The 19,794-nt window shown below is 37.9% G+C and overlaps 1 protein-coding gene across 4 annotated transcripts in view; it reads left to right on the forward strand.

Annotated features, from left to right (window-relative positions):
• The first annotated feature begins 3,352 nt into the window (after positions 1 to 3,352).
• The window catches only part of LOC129199115 (long-chain fatty acid transport protein 6-like), a 40,580-nt gene continuing 24,138 nt past the window's right edge, over positions 3,353 to 19,794 (forward strand). For all 4 annotated transcript variants that reach the window (XM_054808954.1, XM_054808956.1, XM_054808955.1 and 1 more), the window contains exons 1-4: positions 3,353 to 4,198; positions 13,781 to 13,987; positions 16,132 to 16,290; positions 17,232 to 17,356. In XM_054808954.1, coding sequence (XP_054664929.1) covers positions 3,685 to 4,198; positions 13,781 to 13,987; positions 16,132 to 16,290; positions 17,232 to 17,356 — 1,005 coding nt within the window. In that variant the 5' untranslated portion in view covers positions 3,353 to 3,684. The remainder of the gene's footprint in view (positions 4,199 to 13,780; positions 13,988 to 16,131; positions 16,291 to 17,231; positions 17,357 to 19,794) is intronic.

Genomic DNA, 19,794 nt, shown 5'->3' on the forward strand with positions numbered 1-19,794 from the left:
TTTGGGGCAAAGTCAAATGAGTTAGCCTAGATCAAAAACTTTATGATAAAAACTAGTCAAAACCATAGAGTTTTGAGCTAAACTGATTGTCTCTGCAGTTGGAGCTGACAAACAAAGACCACTCATGATTTAACATAGTTTGACTATGCAATGACCTAAAGGAAATGTCCCAGAATAAGGAGCATACTTAGTATTGAGAAGCAGTGTAAGAAACTGTTGCCTGCCACTGTTCAACGTGTTTGTTGCTGCCTCAGCTCATCTTTTTCCGTGATCCTCTCATTCAATTTTCAGTGCATACAGGACCACAGGAAAGACAGTTCATATGATTCTGAAGGTTAACACAAGAGCTAAAAAAAAGTTTTTTCAAATGACATGGAGAAATGAGCATGAAGCTGAGCTTTGGCTCGAGTCAAAAGGCCAGAATTAAATTTCTGTTATTCCTTGTGTTCCTCAGTTTCAAGGGCAGGAAAAAATCAGAATAAACTGCAACTTTTCCTGTTAAGATTAGTGGGGGATTGGTACAAAATCTACCTTCAAAAGCTCTGGTTGAATTAAGTCTTTTCTCTCAAAAATAAACTACCAATTCTCCAACTGCATGATGTGGAAGATATGCCAAAAAGCCTGAGAAATCAATGATCCATTGTTTCTGTTATGAACCTTATGTAGTCATTTTTTCAAACATTGAGAAAGGCAGTGTGCACTGTGATTTAGGGTGATTTACAAGTTTTTGAGTTTGTAGAACAGAAATCTGTGGAGGTAAAAATCTTGTAATAACATGACAATTTGAGGAATCTATTTGCAGCATTTGAATTACACCCCTTGAGTTCTTTATTAGTTCCTTGTTTTCCTACCAACTATTGGGTAACAGGAAAGCAATGGCATATGTGATATGCTGCAACCTTGTTTCATCCTCTTCTGGTGAGAGGGCACGTTTGTCCTTTAATGAGTCACTTGTTCTGTGGTTTAATCAGAGTGCAGGCCTCCTGGGCTTGCCGGAAACAATACATTCCTCAATTTGATTGCCTGGAAACCGAGTTCTTCATTATCAGTACAGATCATCCTTTCAGCTCTTTTGCAGCTGTTGCCTCTAAAAGAGGCTAAGGAGATCCTTAGACATAAAGAGGAAGATTTGGGCAGCAGAGGGGAAGAAGCTGACAGGAGTTTCTTACTGAGGTGACCTGGGTTAGCTAAGAAACCCACCAAAGTTAGACAAAGCAAGCTTTGACAGAAAAATGCCATGGTTCAAAGTAGGTTCTAAGTTTTGTAAGGAGGACTCTGGACAAATTCAGGCCATTTGCTTAATGTATGAAATGCTTAAACCATAACTGTCACATGTATTTCCAATACATAAAGATTTTAATTTGCCATATGCAAACCGCATCTGCCCTAGAAAGAAAAGCTGTATAGTACAGGATGGTTTACAGGCTAAAAGAGTGACTGATATTCACAGCAGGAGAGAAATGAAAAGAAGGAGAAAAAAGGAAGAAAAAGAAAAAAAGGAGAAGAAACTGTAAACTGGTAGCAAAGAAGAATGGCTGGGGGGTTAGCAGAACAGGAGACAGTCCCATTGGGCTAGATGCAGTCTGGATGAATGGGATACCAGATAAATGTTTTAAAGAAGCAAAGGTCTGTCAGGGCTGTTAAGGCCCTGAGCGTGGAAGCACAAGCAGTGGTTGGAAGACCTGCAGAGCAGAAATTGTGGGATGTTGTCTGGATGTAGTGAGGGAGGATTCTAGAAACAATTGAGTGACAAGTTGCTTTTACTGTTCAGGATTTCTAATAACATGTGTGCTAGACAGTCTCAAGAAGGTTAGCATATCCTTTCAGGTATGAAAATCCCTCCATGCTACTCATAAAATTCAAGGTGAGTCTGGAAGATGTATCCTGTGGTACATAAATTTCTTCTTTATTTAGAGAAGGAAGATTTACCTCACTGACTCCAAAGTGCATAAATGACACAGCAGGCTGGCTTGGTATCTGAAGAAGACAATGGAAACAAGGGCTACACTGTCAGCTTTCAGATCTCACAATTAAGACCTACTATTTTGGGGAGGAAAAAGATTTGAATATCAAGTGCCAATTGAATGGATGAGAAGTACATTCTTGCAGATATTGCAGCAACACTCTGGAGCACAAATCAAGATAACACTCTGGAGCACTAGCCCAGTACATGAGGCAAACGGTAGGAAAGGGGTGAGGAACATGCAAGAGGCTAGATTATTCCAGTGTGATACTGTCCACAGGCAGACAGAGGAGTTCATACTGCGAACTACCAGTGCTTACGGTCTTACAACTTTAGAAAATTCACAATTTTTCAAAAGCATGTTTGTATCCTGTAAAAAAAAAATGCATTTACTATAGGCTAGTTTTAAAATAAGTAAGTACCTTCTGAGTTTTTGTCATGATGCACTAGAGTAACGAATTCAAATTGTTTGTGGCCAACACAAGGGCAGAAAACATGTGACTCCTCATCTTACTTGAGGTGTAAAATGACCTCAGCTTCTCATGGTCCACTTCACTCCAGACTTAGCTGCACTAAAACACATGAACATCACATGCATCTCACCAAGGGCAACAGCAGTGGATGCCTTTGGATGGCAGAGAGCCATTAGCGTGTTGAAGTGCTTGGGGTGACAGACCTCAGCAGCAGTGGGATCAGCACCGTGTCCAGGTGTAACTGTTTCTTGCCAGCAGCATCCCTCCAGCACAAAGATGTTTGCATGGTACACTGACCCATGGCCTTGGGCCAGCCCCCAGTTTCCAGGTGGACTGAAGCAGTCCTGAGAGCACCTCCTGGACCTGCGTTAGTTGCAACGCTCATCTCCTCGCTCTAAAACTGCTCCTGAGGCCCATGTGGTGTGTGAGCACAGGCAGCGGGCTGGCCTGGTCCCTGTGGTGACCGTGCCTGGACGCGGAGTCCTGCACGATGCCTCAACATGGAGCCGAGCCCCAGGGACCAGCGGTGTAACTGACTTCCCGGGGCCGAACCGCTTCAAGTAACGAGCGAACAGCCCGGCGGAGGGCACCTGCGCTCCCCGGAGCGCCCCACCGCTTTCCCAGGGACCCGGGCCCAGGCCCTCGCTCTGCCGCCGCTCGCCGCGGCGAGGGCCATCCCCGGGCAAGGCTTCCTGCGCTCGGCCGCCGCCTTACCCCGGAGGCAACCTCCCGGGCTCCCGCCACCGGGCATGGGGTGAGGCAGCAGACCGCGCCTTACGCAACCGGCTCAGGGAGCAGCCACTGTTGCCTCGCCAGTTTCTCGGTGCTGACCGTCAGTCGCGGGGGGGGGGGGGGGGGGGAAGGAGGGAGGGGGGGGAAGGAGGGAGGGGCGGGAAAGGGGAGCTCTAAACTCAGCCGTGCGTGGCGAGGACAGGAGCTTCCGCCCTGCGTGCCTTCGTTTCTGCCGCCGCGACGTGCTGTCCTGCAGGTGCGGGGTCCGACGCAGCGGGGTAGCCTGACGCGGGCGACGGCGCCGCGGTGTGTGGCTGGCGGTCTCGTCGGCTGCTCGACTCCTCTTGCCCTGCTGCAGCCTGACCGCGGGCTTCCCTGGGCGGCGGCGCACCTCTCTGGAGTAGAAGAGGGCAGGAAAAGCCTCAGCCCTTACCGGCTTTCTTCTCAGACCCCGCACCCTGCCTGACTGTTCACCACATCCCAACTCCGCGTGTCAAGCCGCCTGCCTGTAGGGAGATGAGTGGTTGGGACGACCTTTATCCACTCCCAGTGCTGCCCTCCTGGCTACCTGGCACTGCCGTTGCGATTGTCTCTTTGCACCTCATCCAGAAACTCTTCTTCCCCTACTTCTGGGCTGACCTGAGATACCTGCTGAAAGTATTGACGTATGGGCTGAGAGTGGAGATGTATCGGCTGCAAGGGAGGATTGTCACCATCCTGGACAAGTTTGTGAAGCTGGCTGAGAAGCAGCCTCACAAGCCGTTCCTCATCTACGAAGGAAAGGTGCACACCTACCGGGATGTGGACAGGAGGAGTAACAGGATAGCGCAGGTCTTCCTACACCACGGGGCTCTGAAGAAGAGTGACACGGTGGCCTTGCTGATGAGCAATGAGCCAGACTTCATCCACGTGTGGTTTGGACTGGCCAAGCTGGGCTGTGTGGTGGCTTTCCTCAACTTCAATGTCCGCTCCAGATCTCTCTTGCACTGTGTCAGTAGCTGTGAGCCCAAGATACTGGTGGTGGGAGCAGGTAGAGTATACACCTGATTTGTACATCCAAAGCTTTTAATGTCACATCTCCCTGGTATATGTCTCTGCAGGTCCTTTACTGAAAACCTGATTTTCAGATGTTCACGGAATGAAAGAAACTCAGGGCTAAAAGGGGCTTCAGGTGATCATAAAGCTTAAGCCTCTCAGGCAGAATCAAGTATATCCATGTTTTGGGGACATCCATTTAAGCTTTTCTTAAAAAAAAGTGCATTGAAAGAATTTTTGCAACATCTAAGCACAGCTTGTTCCAAGCATTTAATCACTTCAGTAGTTGCTTAATGTGTCTCAGAAAAGTTTTAAGTGATCTATTAAGAATAATTTCCCATTCCTTTTTAAATAGTCAATTTTAATCTTATTTAAGTTAGGGACTTTCCTCTGTACTACCTCCCCATCTTTCTAGTGATCAGATACACTGCAAACTAGAACGTCTAAGCTCAGACTGTACAGCCTCTGCTGTACAACTGTTTGCAGAGGTATAATAGTCTTCCAGGGACTAAAATTGAGAGGGTATTTTTACAGGTGTAGTACATAGGAGTTTGATTTGTAATAGCCAACTTAATGTGGGCGTTGGATTGTAGAAAAAAATTGTTGTATTTGAATAGGAGATAATAGTGTGTGTTGTGTAAGTTTCCAAAGTATTACATTTTTATTAAGTGCCAGAAAAGAATTTAAAATCTTGATGTAGGCATAATATGCATTGTATATTCAAATTGGGCTTCAGTTATAGAGATGTGTAAATTGAAGACAGATCCAAAACCTAAACTTGCCTCAGCATTTATGATCAAGTGCAAGTGAACGTGCAGTGCTAAAAGATCACACGGCATCTTCGCATTTGGTTGGAGGAGGATATTTCAAAATATAAATATACTAATATTGACCTGCCTTTCTAAAATTATTATTTCAAGTCTACTTTGCCTTATTTCTATTTCACAACTTCTTGCCTTATTCCTGTTACACAGGTTGTGGGGTTTTACATCCATGACACCTAAGTGGTGGGATTTTCTTCCATCTGTTCTGTGCTGCTACAAATTTGTGCTTTCAAAAATGTATTTAAGATTTTTCCCTTGCATATTTTTTAATTATAAGTGTTGTCATTCCGATTGTGTATGATATGCTGGTTTAAGAATGCTTGGTAATTAAAACAAGCTAATGAAACAAAAGCCAATTTAAATATAAACCCAGAAAGCATTATAACAATGCTTCTGAAGTGACAGGTTTTAATTTTGCCTTCTTACTTTAAAAAAAAAAAATCTCATTTAACATCCTCTCATGAATATGTGCTTTTGAGTGTATGTGTTGAGGTCTAGAATTAATGCTCAGGAAACTCTTGCTTATTGACTGTGGTGAAGGAGAACTTTGGATCAAAATTTGTATCTAAGATCAGTCTATTTAAATGAGAGGTTAACTAACTAATGAAAAAAAGCATTTGCAAAGCAGGGGCGGAGTCCGTGTTTCTCCACACTTAATTTGTTACCTGCAGCTGATAGTAAGAGTGACTATGTTGAACTTGTTCTAGGAGTCTGCCCTGCTCACAAAAGAATAGCTATGTGCAGACAGATAATAGAACAGAGATACCAACAAATTAGTCTCTAAGCTGGTCTTTTATGTGTTGGTCTTTTTACTTTATTAATCAGTTTTAGTCTCTGCATTAAGTTTGTCAATCACTTGTGCCTGCGAGGCTTCACAGTACTCGTCTTCGGGACTTAGAGGCTCTTTTTTCTCTGTATCTGTGAAAGAAGTTGAAGTTCTGTTACGTCCTTGTTTATTGGCCACGACATATGGAAAAGAGCCTCTCCAAAGGAGTCCAGGTTTCAGAACTGAAGGTTTATTGCCATTCAGAGGCTGAGGACTAATTCATACCACTCTTGAAACAAAAAGGTTTTATACATAATTATTGTACATAATAATTTCCCCCCAATGTTTATAAAAATTGCAGGGCAGTGTTTAAAACTGAGGTTACACAGTTATGTTTAACAGATCTCTGAGAATTATCTACCTTCTTCCTTATCAGTAGGCATGACTTGAACTTTCTTGTGTGTTTTGCTCTTGTGGCACCATTTTCCACAGGATTGTGCATAGCTCAAACATAGTATTTTATTTTTTTTGCAAAATATTTACACTAAAAACAATCAACCTGTGGTCCATTATCTGTCATTGTCATAGGCAAAATGTTTGCAACTAAGATTGGTTTTTTAGAGATTAGTATGTAATGGCATTATTTCTGGATAGTGTAACTTTGAATTTTCAAAAATATGTAGTTTTTTCACCCTCCGCAAACAAATAAAGGCTTGGCTTAGCAATTCCATTTCTTGTAATAGTTACAAACCTATCTTTTCAATATTTTGGATGACCTTCAATCTTGTTCATATACTGCAGCACAGCAGAAATCATCCCCTTAACAACTTGACCATTAACTGTGCTCAGCAAGACCAAATTTACTCTTGAAATTCTTGTCTGTAATTGCACATCAAATCAGGAACCTGTATTCAAATCTACTTAACATTAAGGTTTCATTTCTGCTGAACAAAACCTTCCACCTTCTGCTAGTATCTGGAACAGTTCCCACAGATGTTCATTGCCGAATCTTCCCTGCTCAGAACGGTAGTGTAGCCTTTCTCTGCGTGAGATGATTGCATCTTGCAGCTTACAGAATCATAGAATCATTTTGGTTGGAAAAGACCCTTAAGATCATCAAGTCCAACCACTAACCTAGCACTGCCTGTCTACCACTAAACCATGTCCCTAAGCACCACATCTACACGTCTTTTGAAATACCTCCAGGGATGGTGACTCAACCACTTCCCTGAGCAGTCTGTTTCAGTGCTTGACAACCCTTTCAATGCAGAAATTTTTCCTCATATCCAATCTAAACCTTCCCTGGCGCAACTTGAGGCCGTTTTCTGTCCTATCTATTGTTACCTGGGAGAAAAGACCAACACCCACCTCACTACAACCTCCTTCCAGGTAGTTGCAGAGAGTGAGAAAGTCTCCTCTCAGCCTCCTCTTCTCCAGACTAAACAACCCCAGTTCCCTCAGCCGCTCCTCATAAGACTTGTTCTCCGGACACTTCACCAGCTTCGTTGCCCTTCTTTGGACACACTCCAGCAGCTCAATGCTTGTAGTGAGGGGCCCAAAACTGAACGCAGTACTCGAGGTGCAGCCTCACCAGTGCCGAGTACAGGGGGACTATCGCTTCCTTAGTCCTGATGGCCACACTGTTTCTGATACAAGCCAGAATGCTATTGACTTTCTTGGCCACCTGGGCACCCTGCTGGCTCATATTCAGCTGGCCGTCAACCCATACCGTTTGTTATACCTTTCTTTTGGTACATCTTGTCATTTTTCCAAAATGCTTTTATTTTTTACAGATGTGATACCTCTATCCAAATGGGCTGGGTAGTATTTATGGTTGCATTTTCTTCCATGATTTGTTCAGTTTTTCATGCGGCCTCTTGCAAGATCACTCTCATTTGTGTAATTTGTACTCTTCAGTTTTGTGCCTACATATTTTTCAGAGGTTGTGCTTTGGTAACCTGGTCCAATTAGTATCATCTTGTCTTTCCTTCAGCACTTGCAGTCAGACTTTCTTCTGGTCTGACAATTCTCTCATATTTTGATAGCTTTTTCTAATGTTAGATGGGAGTCTTCCAATAGTACTTTAGTTTTGGGTGTTTGGTTTTGACTTACACATTCTACAAACTCTCTGCAATTGAATGTTTTATTCTTAAGCCTCAGATATGTTATAAAAGCTTCAAAATTTCTCCCTCGTCAGTTTCTTACATGAAATGGGTATCTCTAAAAGGTTGAATTTTTTCTATGACAGCAATGTTCTTTTAATTCATTTAGCACAATCTAGTAACTTTTTTCCTTCTTATCCAACCACAGGCAGTAAGGCAGATAAAAATTCTCTGATTTACCAATATTTAATTCCTCTCCAGTATTTCCACTTGCCTTTGTGGCAGCGAGAGTTTTTGTTTCATCTACTTTGATTTGTCTGCTGCATCCCCAGAGCATTTAGCTCTTGCTTTAATTTGTTATGTAACATTCTCACACTTCCATTCCCAGAAACACTGTCTACCACCACTCCCATTCTGGGGAATGTTTGCTGAAAGATATTCAAAAGTTGGAGTTTAAAACTGCATTTTTAATAAAACAGCAGTTGACTGACATGTAAGTAAATGAGGAACTTGTAAAGGAGAAAAAAAAAGAAGCTGTGTGCCCTTCTCCCTATCAGACTGCCAGCATTAACTTACTTTAAACAGCAATCTAAAGTGTTCGATGATAGGTATTCATCCTTACTACATTTGTTACCAGATTATACCACCCTTATTAATTTAAAAACTACTGGTTAAACAGTAAGGTACTGCTTAAAATGAAGGCACCTTTTAAGGCACTGTGTCCTTTCTAGGGAATATTTCTATTCTTTGGAGTCTTGCTTGAACAAGGGATTACATTTTATCTTTTGGATAGTACCTGTGTAACAGCAATACTATTAAACAACACTTACAATCTACTGACCCACCAGAAGGGTACAAATGGAATTTGCTAGTGCACTTATAGGGTGTTGCTACTGGGAAGAGTTCAGCTCTTAGTAGGACATCCCAGAGTGCCGTCATGACTTCTGATGCAAGGATTCAACTGCATTACTGAACTCCATGAGATTGGTTTACATCAATTCTGATAGCAAAGGCTATTCAGGGAGTGTACATGACACATGGACACATGTGGGCATTCTGTTCTATAAGGGCCTGCTTGAGCACGGGTGTTGGACCAAGATGACCTCCAGAGGTCCCTTCCAACCACAGCCATTCTGTGATTCTGTAACTCTGTACAGAATTACGTTTCCCAGCTGTTCAAGTATAGCATTTTCCAGCCTAGGATTCTTTACTCATGAGGCATCAGTAGTGCTTTCTGCTGCTGCTGAGTATATTCTGAACTTCTTGCCTTCTGAGCTCAGAACAGGGTTTACGCTGGCAGGAGTAAAGTTCAGACAAAAGTATGTCTACATCCTGGAAAAAAAGAGTAAACAAAGTCTTTTTTGGTATTTGTGGATTAAAGTAATGTGGTATTATATACAAGTAGCAGTATCATCTCTCATACGTTAATCACTGAGTGAAAAAAGTAATGGATTTTATCAAAACCAGCTTTTCTTAACTATTTGGAATAAAAAAGCTATTTAGATCTAAACATTTAGGACAAGGAAACCATAGATGTCCTGCAGAAGACACTCTTACCTGCTGTGTTAGACACCATATTTCTTTGATCACTTGCTTTTACTTAGTCTGTGTCTCTGTCACAGATGGCCATTAAGTGGAAAACATTGCCAACTGTGATTTCCGAGACGGTTTCTGTTTTACTACCTTTACTGCCTTCAGTGGCATTTCAAGATACCAGCACTGATCCTGAGCCACGTCTGACTTGTAATTTCTGTTGTTATTACTTAGTGAGAATAAGTGCTGAGTGTAAGGAGTCCCTTAGGGGATCAAGTACAAGTAAGAATTATTTTCTGAGGCTAGACAGTGTGGGGAAGAGTTGGGACTTGCCATAGCTTACTGAGCATATCAACTAGGGTACACAACAAAGTTATGTAAGAACCATTTCAGATAGTTTTCCTTCCGAGTAACTTTCTGTTCAGTACAAGCTGATCTCATAATCTGATGTATTCCTTTCATCAGTGTAGGACTGTATCCCTGCCAACAGGCTGTCTTGTTTCTTTGCTAGAAGATAACATAAAAAACCTTTTGTGCAACTTGAAGCCTAGGACAGTAGTTCAGAACCAAAATGTATTGTCCTTACTTTCTCAAAATATGTGACTGAGTTATGTCTTCATGTAAATTTAATGTAACAAGTTTCACAGACTTTTTGTTGAATAATGAAATGCTTTAAATGCAAGGGGGGGGGAAGCAAAAAGAGAAGCATATTCATCTTGACCAGTTACAAATATTTTTTTTCCCAGTAGAAGCCCAATATTTAGCAAATGGTGAATATTCATATACAAACTATGTAAACAACACACATGGACTACATTGCCAAACTTTAGATAAGCAGTCGTTTCTTCCAAAACAAATAAACTAAAACCTGAATATACTTTCATAGTGTAAAAATCAAACAAGTACTTGAGAGTAACCACGAGCTTAAATAGCTAAATTGCTTTACTATAATTGCTTTCCTATATGGTAAAGTACACATACCAGAACCTCTAAAAATAATCAAACTATGGTACCTCCAAGAGGGCTGGTTTTTCTTGACACGTGGACAAAATTATATGTAAAGACCAATGAGACTTACACAATGTCTGGCAGAGAAGTTCTTTTTTTCATGGAACAAAACATTTGTTGACTATCATCAGAACTATTATTTGGAAATACGTTAGTACAGCTGAGAGTTATCTTCAAACACTCCATGCTCCTATGTGTTCCAGAAGTAATTTTCCATTTCTAGCACTTTGAATACAGCTGTTTTAAATTACCCTTTCTTATTCAAGAAATCAGTTATTGTTTCTGCTGTCTAACCAGCAATTTCTTTCAAGGTAACTTATTATTACAAGTTGTTCACATATTGTTCCAAGTACTAGATTCTTGAGCACATAAGAAAAATTCTATTGTATAATCCATTCATAGTTCAATAGTAGTTAAAAAACAAAGCAAGCCTCTGTGCAGCAGTAAAAACCATAGGTTTCATGAGCGAGTGTTTAGAGAAACAATAAACAGTGTGTATGTTTAATTTGAAGACTGATCTTAATTATTTAGAGTAAATATGTTTCAGTCTACTAAAAGGGAACTATGCCCTCCTGTCATTCTTGAATCTTAAATAATTATGGTTGTAGAGTTGCAATTAATAGTCGCCATCTTTCTTCCTTTGAAGGACGGAAAGAAAAGAGGGAAAAAGAAAAAGAAGAGCTAAGTCCTCTTCTTTTTTACAGACTTGCACTTCATGTTACTCAAATACACAAAGAACGTGGTGCACATCTTATCTAGAACTTCTGAATACTAAAAAAATGAGAAATATTTGTGAATTTCTTCATGCTGTGCAGTCCTAAACAAAAAGGTCTTCCGTAGAGAAGTTTAGAGTTGGTAGGTAATACAGCTTCAGCTTCATCACTTTCAAAAATGTAAAAAGCAAAACAATTAAAGGAAATGCAAGAAGGAATTAATTTATCTATAGAAGATAAGGAAATGTCACAATGATCCTTTTGGTAACTACAGTACTTAAAAAGGCTGATACTCACTGAGTGGTTTTTTGACAGGCCTTTTGCAAGGGGATAGTTTTCAATTAAACAACAGGTGAAATTTCATTTACATTCACACTTTAGTTACATGGAATAATTTTGCATGATAACTTTTATTGGGCAGTTTGTCTCAGTATTTGTACTTCATATTTGTTATCTGGTAAGGAAGGACACTACACAGAATGGACAGCTGAGTCTGGTTCCAATGCTTACTGGAAGCTGAAGGAGCCAAGAAATTCTTAACAATCCTTAACAATCTTTAACATCTTTGCTGGTACTGTAGTTGGAGCCAGTGCACCAATAAAGAATGACAGAGAATGCTATATTCTTTTACTACTTTTGAGAACAGAAATGGAGCTCCAGCCACTTCTAACACCTGTGTTTCTTTTACTAGGTTTTCAGCCTAACTTATAACTACACCAACTATCATTACTATATTTAGGAGACATATATGTATATATCTGCATAAAAGGAAGACAAAAATCAGTATTAGAAGGTAATAAGTATATAGTTTTTTGTCACAGTTTATTAATAATTCATTAGAAGTAATACTATTGTATTTTCATATTTACTACTTGAAAAATATACCCTCATTTTACAGTAGAACAGCAAAAAATTAATGTGCCAATGAACCTTGATTTTCAGTGCATTGGGTTTCCTGCAGTTAACAGTACTGTCCTTAACATTATATTTTATTAACAATTTTTCATTCTCTTGCTATGTATAGTGGAAGGGGACTGTACTCCAATGATTCAAATAGAAGGCTGTCTTTTAGATTTTCATAATTATTTGTGTGATTCCTTCCTGAAATCATTCTGCAGTGCAGGAAGTTAGAATACAAAAAATTTCAAGTCACACTCCATGAGATCTATTTGCTAAACATACATAAAATATATAGAACTTGTACTTTGTATGCTTTAGGTTTTTAAGACATGTTTAGTTGGCAACAGTAGGCTGTATCTGTGTTATAGTAATAGAGATTAGTATATCAATCATTAAAATAGATGCTACAGTCCATCATTAGGAAAGTAATTTTCTGAAAGATTAAAAATCTTCAGTTATTTTGGTGTAAAATGTATGCAAGGGGGTTCTGTTAATGGTGTCCATATTTAATATTGTCTAAATGAGTTTGGAGTTAACATCAGGATTTCAAATGCTGGCTCTGGTAATGCCTCATTATGAGGCTCTGGGTGAGTCATGTCAACTTTGTTTGTTTATTCGTCTATAAAAACAGAGACAATAACAAATTTATACCCACAGGGATATTTGCAAGATTAATTACATAAGCTGAGATCCAGCAAAGCACTTAAGTGTAAATGAGTCTTTAAGTATATGAATAGTTCTATTGAAAGCAGTATTATTCCTATTCTTGAGAATTTTCCTGGATTAGTACTTTCATGCCTGTGCAGTGTTCTGAGAAAGTGACAAGTTGTAAAAATGCTTAGAAATATAAACATAAATACCAAATGTTTTACTTAGGGATTGGCCTCTGTTATATTTTTTTATTTTTATTTAATCTGAGAATCTCATGGATTCTTTCCTGTTAAGCCAACAAAATAGATCTTGGTTATGCTGCTAGTTTTGTTTTATAAAAGCAAGTTTGTATTTATATTCAGGTGAAAGCCAATGGAAGGAATGGCTTCAGTGAATAAACATGTGATTGCAAGAAAATAAAATTGTCTGATATACCTAAAATCAGATTCATTAAGGTGTCTAAAACACTAAGAGCACTACCTAAATAGCCACATGGTTCTTTGGCAGTGTCTGAGTAAGCTGCAGGCTTGTATCATATTTCTGTTCTGTGAAATTCAGGTACCTACATACACAATATAGGTTTTTGTTTGTGTGTTTGTTTTTAAATTAGTCATTTCTGTGCTTTTGAAAAAAGTACTGCTTGATGAGAGATTGCTGTTGAGGGCATCCAGGGAAATCTGCACTGTAAGTACCAGCTGTGTATACATTTGCCTTGCATCTTCAACAAATTTCTTCATGATTTATTTGAACTACACTTCATTCTGGTCTTAGCAATGAGCAAGAGTTATCCAAAATTAAGTGGGAAGCAGGGGCTAGTAATCAAGGCTCATCATTTTGCCTTGAGGGCTAATTGACTGTTAGACCTTGTGGGTTCAGCAGTATTTTTGCCACATTATATTCTATTTTCAGTGAATTTTCATTCTAGTTTGTCATTATTTTATTGAATTTATTTATGTCCATGGAGGTGACTGTCGTTCCTCTTTCTGTTATAAAAAGTAAAACTTTCAGAGAAAAAATACTTAATTTACTAATTTTGTGAAGACATAGTATAAGTAACATTTTTTTATGTTAATTTTTAAGATTTGCTTGGGACACTGGAAGAAATTCTTCCTAACCTCCAGAAAGACCTTAGTGTTTGGATAATGACCAAAGACTCCACTTTTCCAAGTGTGCATACCCTTTTAGACAAAATAGAGGCTGCATCTGAAGACCCTGTTCCAGTTAATCGACGTTCTGCCAACAACCTCAAGTCATCTGTTTTATATATATTTACTTCAGGAACAACAGGTACAGATCTGCTAAAGAGTCTATATTTTCCTTCAGCTTTCATTTAGAAACTTGATTTCCCAAAACTCTAATCTTTTGGTTCATCTTTTCATAGTAGAATATCATATTTCTTATCTAGAAGCGATATGGTAGAAAAAAAGCATGTTTCTTGTAAGTGATTATTTATATGCAGTGGTTTATGGGCTTCTCTTCTTTTTTTTTCCTGCCACACTTTGCAAATACTATGAGAAACTTTACCTCTTATTACTTCACAGCTAAGGTGTTTACAAAACGTTTTGCTTCTGTGGTAGGTTTACAGTTATAATGAATATTATTTTGTGATCACATACCAGTGCCTAGCTAATATAGCTAATATTGTATCTAGAACTTTAAAAAACAATCTTCAAACAAGCAAATAGACATTTGGTTTTTCTTCATTAGGTCATGTTCCATGCAGGTCACTGTAGAGATGGAAAATAGGATTAAGTTGCTAGCCTTTTAGTTTAGAAACAGATGGCTGAATTTATTACCAGTGCTGCAGCAGCTAAGAAGCTAAGACTTTGAAAAAACTGATCACTGACATGAAAAGCAGCATGATGTTGTTAAGATAAGCAGATTGGCATTCTCATTCAGCTGAACACAACAGTCACGTGAAGATTTAAAATGAAGATGTGTTTTATGGCTTTGTTCCCTCATACAAATAATTATTTGATTTACTTCCTTCAGGTTCTGGGGAAAAAATAGGAAATAAAAATGCCAGTATAGAATAAAAAAAAAAAGGAAGATATAAATATTGCCAAGAAGTCAGGCATGTTTGCAATACTACTAGTATAAATATGGTTGATCTTGCTGTTTAATGAGTAAGAAGTTTTAGCTAAAAATATTATAGAATTCTCCAGGTGGGAGGATTTTGTTCTTATAACTGCATTCACAGTATCTATATGAAGTCTCAATTATGTAGAATTTAGAATATTTTTGAATGCCTGTATGTATTACATTAATTTACATTGGATTTCTTCTATGTACCATGTAACTAAAAGAATAAAGTTTGTTTAGTTTGAAGAGTATGGAATAACTAATTCTAATGTAAAGTAACTGAGCATTTTCACACTTTTTGATAAAGTAAGAGCATAATGTTGCTCCTAAAATCAATGACTGATAAACTTAGTTAAAAGAAAGAAGTATCTTGCATGGTCTGTAGTCAGCTGTCTGTAAAGGCGGAAGGAAAGCTCAAGACTCTGTAGAGCACATCTTGCTATAAGTGGTTCATCGGCAACATAGGCTTACTCCCTTTTCTCTGTAGTGTGATGGGTTTTGGAGTAGCTTTGAGGTGTAGCTAGAATCTCCGTAGATGACACTTCCAGTTAACAGCTCTAGTTAAGTCTTCAAATTAGTGGTAGCTTTGCTAGAATAGGTGAGAAAACTTTCTGACCTTTCTCACTGTTCATTATCAGGACTCTGCCTGAAATTTGTGTGTGTGTGTGAGAACATATATGAAGCAAGAACACATCCCCTACTCAAAATAATGGGAATTCTTGCATGTGAGTCTGCATATTGCTGAACAGAAATTCTGTGCTGACCCTGAGGAAACTCATATAAGAAGAACCTAACTGGAGTGGACTTTTTGATTTTTATTTTTTTTTTTATTTCTACATATTCTTCATAGCGTTCTAAAACAAATAGGTAGACTTAGATGTACGCATCTTAGATAAGCACCCACTATATGATCTACTTTGTGTAGATTCCTTACCTTTTTAATTACATTACAGTCACGTTACACATCTAGTGTGATGTCTCTTTATGTTAAAGGAAGTCCCTATGTATAGTAAATGCTTTTGGCTCTTTGTTGGCTCTATATAATTTGATAATGTGGTAACCATAGAGTTTCTTCATATTTTCACCTATTCGAATGGATTTAACATCAGATTAAGTAAGTAACAGACGAGGTTACAAACTGGCTTATGTATCTCTATGTGTACAGAACAAACATGCAATACTGTATTAAACAGCCAGTTGTCCATTAACAGCCATCTAAACAGGTGGCTGAAAATTTGGTTACAGAAGAAAGAATTGATTCTGTTATGATTTTAGAGACTTTACACAGGAAAAAAAATTGAATTCTCTTTAAGAAAAGCTTTATGCATGATTTTGTGTTTTCATTACAGGTCTTCCAAAGGCTGCAGTCATCAGTCACATGCAGGTTCTTAAAGGAGCTGCTGGACTGTGGGCTTTTGGTGCTACTGCAGAAGACATAATTTATATTACCCTGCCTCTTTATCACAGTGCAGCATCTCTTCTTGGCATCGGTGGATGCATTGAATTGGGTAGGGCTCATTTCATTTAATTGTATTGTTAATAGAGAATTAATTATTATAAAAATTAATAAAACACACTTAGGTTCACTGCCATTAGGGGAACTAATGCTTTGCTGAAATCAAATGAATAGTCTTTTCAGAATAGCTTTATATTTCTGTATTTTGGGGATGAGAGCTGTTGTAATAGCGAAGGATCTCTTACAAGCTATCTTTGTGGTACTGGAGAAGAATTAGTTATAGTCATTTGTGTCACAAATGTCTTTATGTTATATTTAGATGAAAAGGAATTTGAGGACATATGAAGTATTTTGGCAGTGTGTATAGTGCATTAGTAAATGTACAGACTAAACATTGTATGGTGGAATAGAACTAAAATGTATGTTGGTGAACTTGAAAAGACTGAAAAATACATTTGTAGTAAACAGCTTTGTCATGTATCATTAGATAATATACACCTTTTTTCCTATTTAATTTGTGCACTGTTTGGGCACACACAAATCACACAGCATCGCGGACAAGTCAGAGCAAGGGAAAGATCATTGGATTATGGATTAATTCTGTCTGAATCTGCATCAATGAATACTTTCTTTTTTGAAAAATGAGGTTTCAGTGATACCCAAATGATTTGCTAAATCAGGCTGACTTTTCTGGATATTTTCAGTTGAACTATTTTGAGTAATGTTATAACAGCAACAAAGAGAAGCTGTCGTCTTGCTTTTAACCTTTTCTCTATCAGTTTGCTGTCTCACCGAGGAGGAGGCTGGGTTCATCTCCTTCTTGTCTGCCAGGTTTGAACACACATCTAATAAAACAGCTTAAATATCATATGGTTCTCTGAATGAGTTTTCTCTTAGTTCCTCTTATGTTCTTTTGCAGAAATAGTGAACATAGCTAGCTAAGCTGTTATAGAGAGAAAATGGTTCATTTCCTTTTCTACTCTTTCCATAAAGGTGCAACCTGTGTGTTAAAAAAGAAGTTCTCAGCTAGTCAGTTTTGGAGTGACTGCAAAAAGTACAATGTGACTGTCATCCAGTACATTGGAGAACTTTGCCGTTACCTTTGCAGCCAGCCAGTGGTAAGTGGGACGAAAATGATGGCTGTTAGTCTGTAAGTGATATGTACATTTATTGTTCTTAGTGTGGTTACGTTAAAGGGGAAATAAAACTGTGCAGAACCTGTCCCTCTGCCCTTCTTTTTATGTGAGGTTCTTCAAATATTTGGCGATCTGTAGACTGTAAAAAAAACAAATGGCTTGAATCAGGAAGATGTTAAAGTATTAAAAAAAAAAAGATTTTGAGACCAAAAACTGGTTCAGTATCATTTGGTGAAAAAAATAGTATTTCACAGAGTTTCACAATGTAAGTTCAGAAAACCAGGATTACTTTTCAGTGTCTTTTCAGAATTTTCAAAACTTTGTTTCTTGGCACAGAAGTATAACAGAGGTCTCAAGTTTTGTAGGTCATGTTTTAGCACTGTTTTGTCTTGTGGAATGTGCTAGTTTTGAGACCATCTAAACCATATTTTAAAATTTGGTAAGTTTGGTCTAGGTTACCAGCTCAAAGGAACAGTGCCTTTTGTTCCAATTAGAAAGTTATTTCAGATAGTAAAGCTATTTTTGTTAAAGTGACATTCCTCTCTGTATTAGCCCTAATTTGAAAATACTTCTTTTGCCTTGGAATTCAGTGGTGTGATGGTCTATCTACATGGTATCAAGTACAAAGTATGCTGAACATGTTGTAATTACCAAGTATAGTTGACTCAGGCTAACTGAATTAACTCTTGATCTGGCTATTTTCTGATACATTTCTCTATCTACCCGTTAACGGTAGATATTTAGGCTAAGCTAAATGAAATTTGTTGGAATTAATTCAAGATGTATAGAATAATGTAGACAGAACAAATATAAACCTAACTAACTTTCTATCCTCGAATCGTAGTGGTGAATGTTTCAAAATGAATATGAAAGAAAAATTCATAGTCCAGTATAAACTAAAATTCATTTTGCTAATGCTGGCAACTTCAATCCATTTATGAGCTGCAGGTTGTCCTATTGTGTTTCAATTATAAATTCTAAATATTACATCATACATTACTCTTACTTAGTTAAGCATTTTAATAGATGACTTTACACAGTTATGATCATAAACAGCTTTTATTTTGAATATTAAACAAAAATAAATATCAGCTTCCAAGTGCCTGTATAACATTAAGCAAAACAAATGGTATCTAATTTAACAAAATGTTTAGGAGAACACAAAGAGATTTGTAAAAATGTAGAGAAGTTGGATGCAATGCAACTGTTATCTCTTTGAACATTCTCCCTTTGTCTCTATCATAATTTCATTTTGTGATTTAAAAAAATCAGTGGTTTATTTCCTTTTCAGTCAATTTTATTGAAATTACTCATCTCTTAGGAAGTGGTGCCAATAATTCAAATTAATTAATCTGAAAATTCTTTTCTAATCCAAGTCTTCATTTTATGATTTTCCAGAATAACATCCTCCTTAAGCAGTGTTCTAATAATCTGAAGACAATGCAAATGAGTCTTGTTTTCGAGCAGAATAACAATTTGCATTAATATCTGAAATTACTGACCAAAGAATGGAAAAGGTCAGTGTTCATAAGACATTGGATTTTTTTTCCTCCTGGAAATTTTCAGGTGTTTCAGTAATGTAGTGGTAGGTCATAGATCCTATAGCACTGTCCATGCATGCCTCAGCAAAGCAAATGTTCTTGAATCAGAGGTCAAGGCTGATGTCCCAGTGACCACTACTGGTTGTGATGTGACACCAGAATAGTGATACCTTTGTCTCTGTTTTTTTTGGTGGGGTTTTTTATTTGAATGGGTTTCATCTTTATAATAAACAAAAAGTTACAGGATCATGAAAAATCAAGTTAAAGACAGGAGGAAAATCAAAACATATGAAGAGCCTAGTTTTTATAAATTGTCATTTTTCTTCATTGTAGGCTATCATGATTTCCCAAAGTCATCTCCCTTCTATTTAACACTTACCAACTTTTGCTGTGTTTGCAGCCTCAGATATTAATTGTTCCTCTTTTCTGTCTTTTAACTGTACAGTTAGAGCATGGCATTTTGTTTTACTCATTTTATCCTGTTCAGTATGTTAAAGCAAGAATGATAGATTAATATACTTCATTTTCTAAAACAAACTCTTTCATTTTAAATCCTTAACAAGCCATCTAAAGTGAAAGGAGTCTTAAATTTTAAAAATAAAGTTATTTATGCCATCACTAACTATGTATGTACTACATACTATATTTATACCATCATTAACTATTCATTAACTATATAACTATTCTATTTATTTGCATATTCTATTTATGTGCGTACTTTCTAGCAGCTAGCATGCCTAAACTCTGCTCTATGAGGCTACAGGGTTGGTTTTTTTCTTTTTTGCTAGCTGGCTAAAGAGAAACCTAATGTACCTTACCAAGAAAAATTAAAATTATAGAATAAATCAGTTTGACAGCTAGGTACTTGAAGAAAGATAA

The sequence above is a fragment of the Grus americana genome, chromosome Z, assembly GCF_028858705.1.
Source record: "Grus americana isolate bGruAme1 chromosome Z, bGruAme1.mat, whole genome shotgun sequence".
Classification (NCBI taxonomy): domain Eukaryota; kingdom Metazoa; phylum Chordata; class Aves; order Gruiformes; family Gruidae; genus Grus; species Grus americana.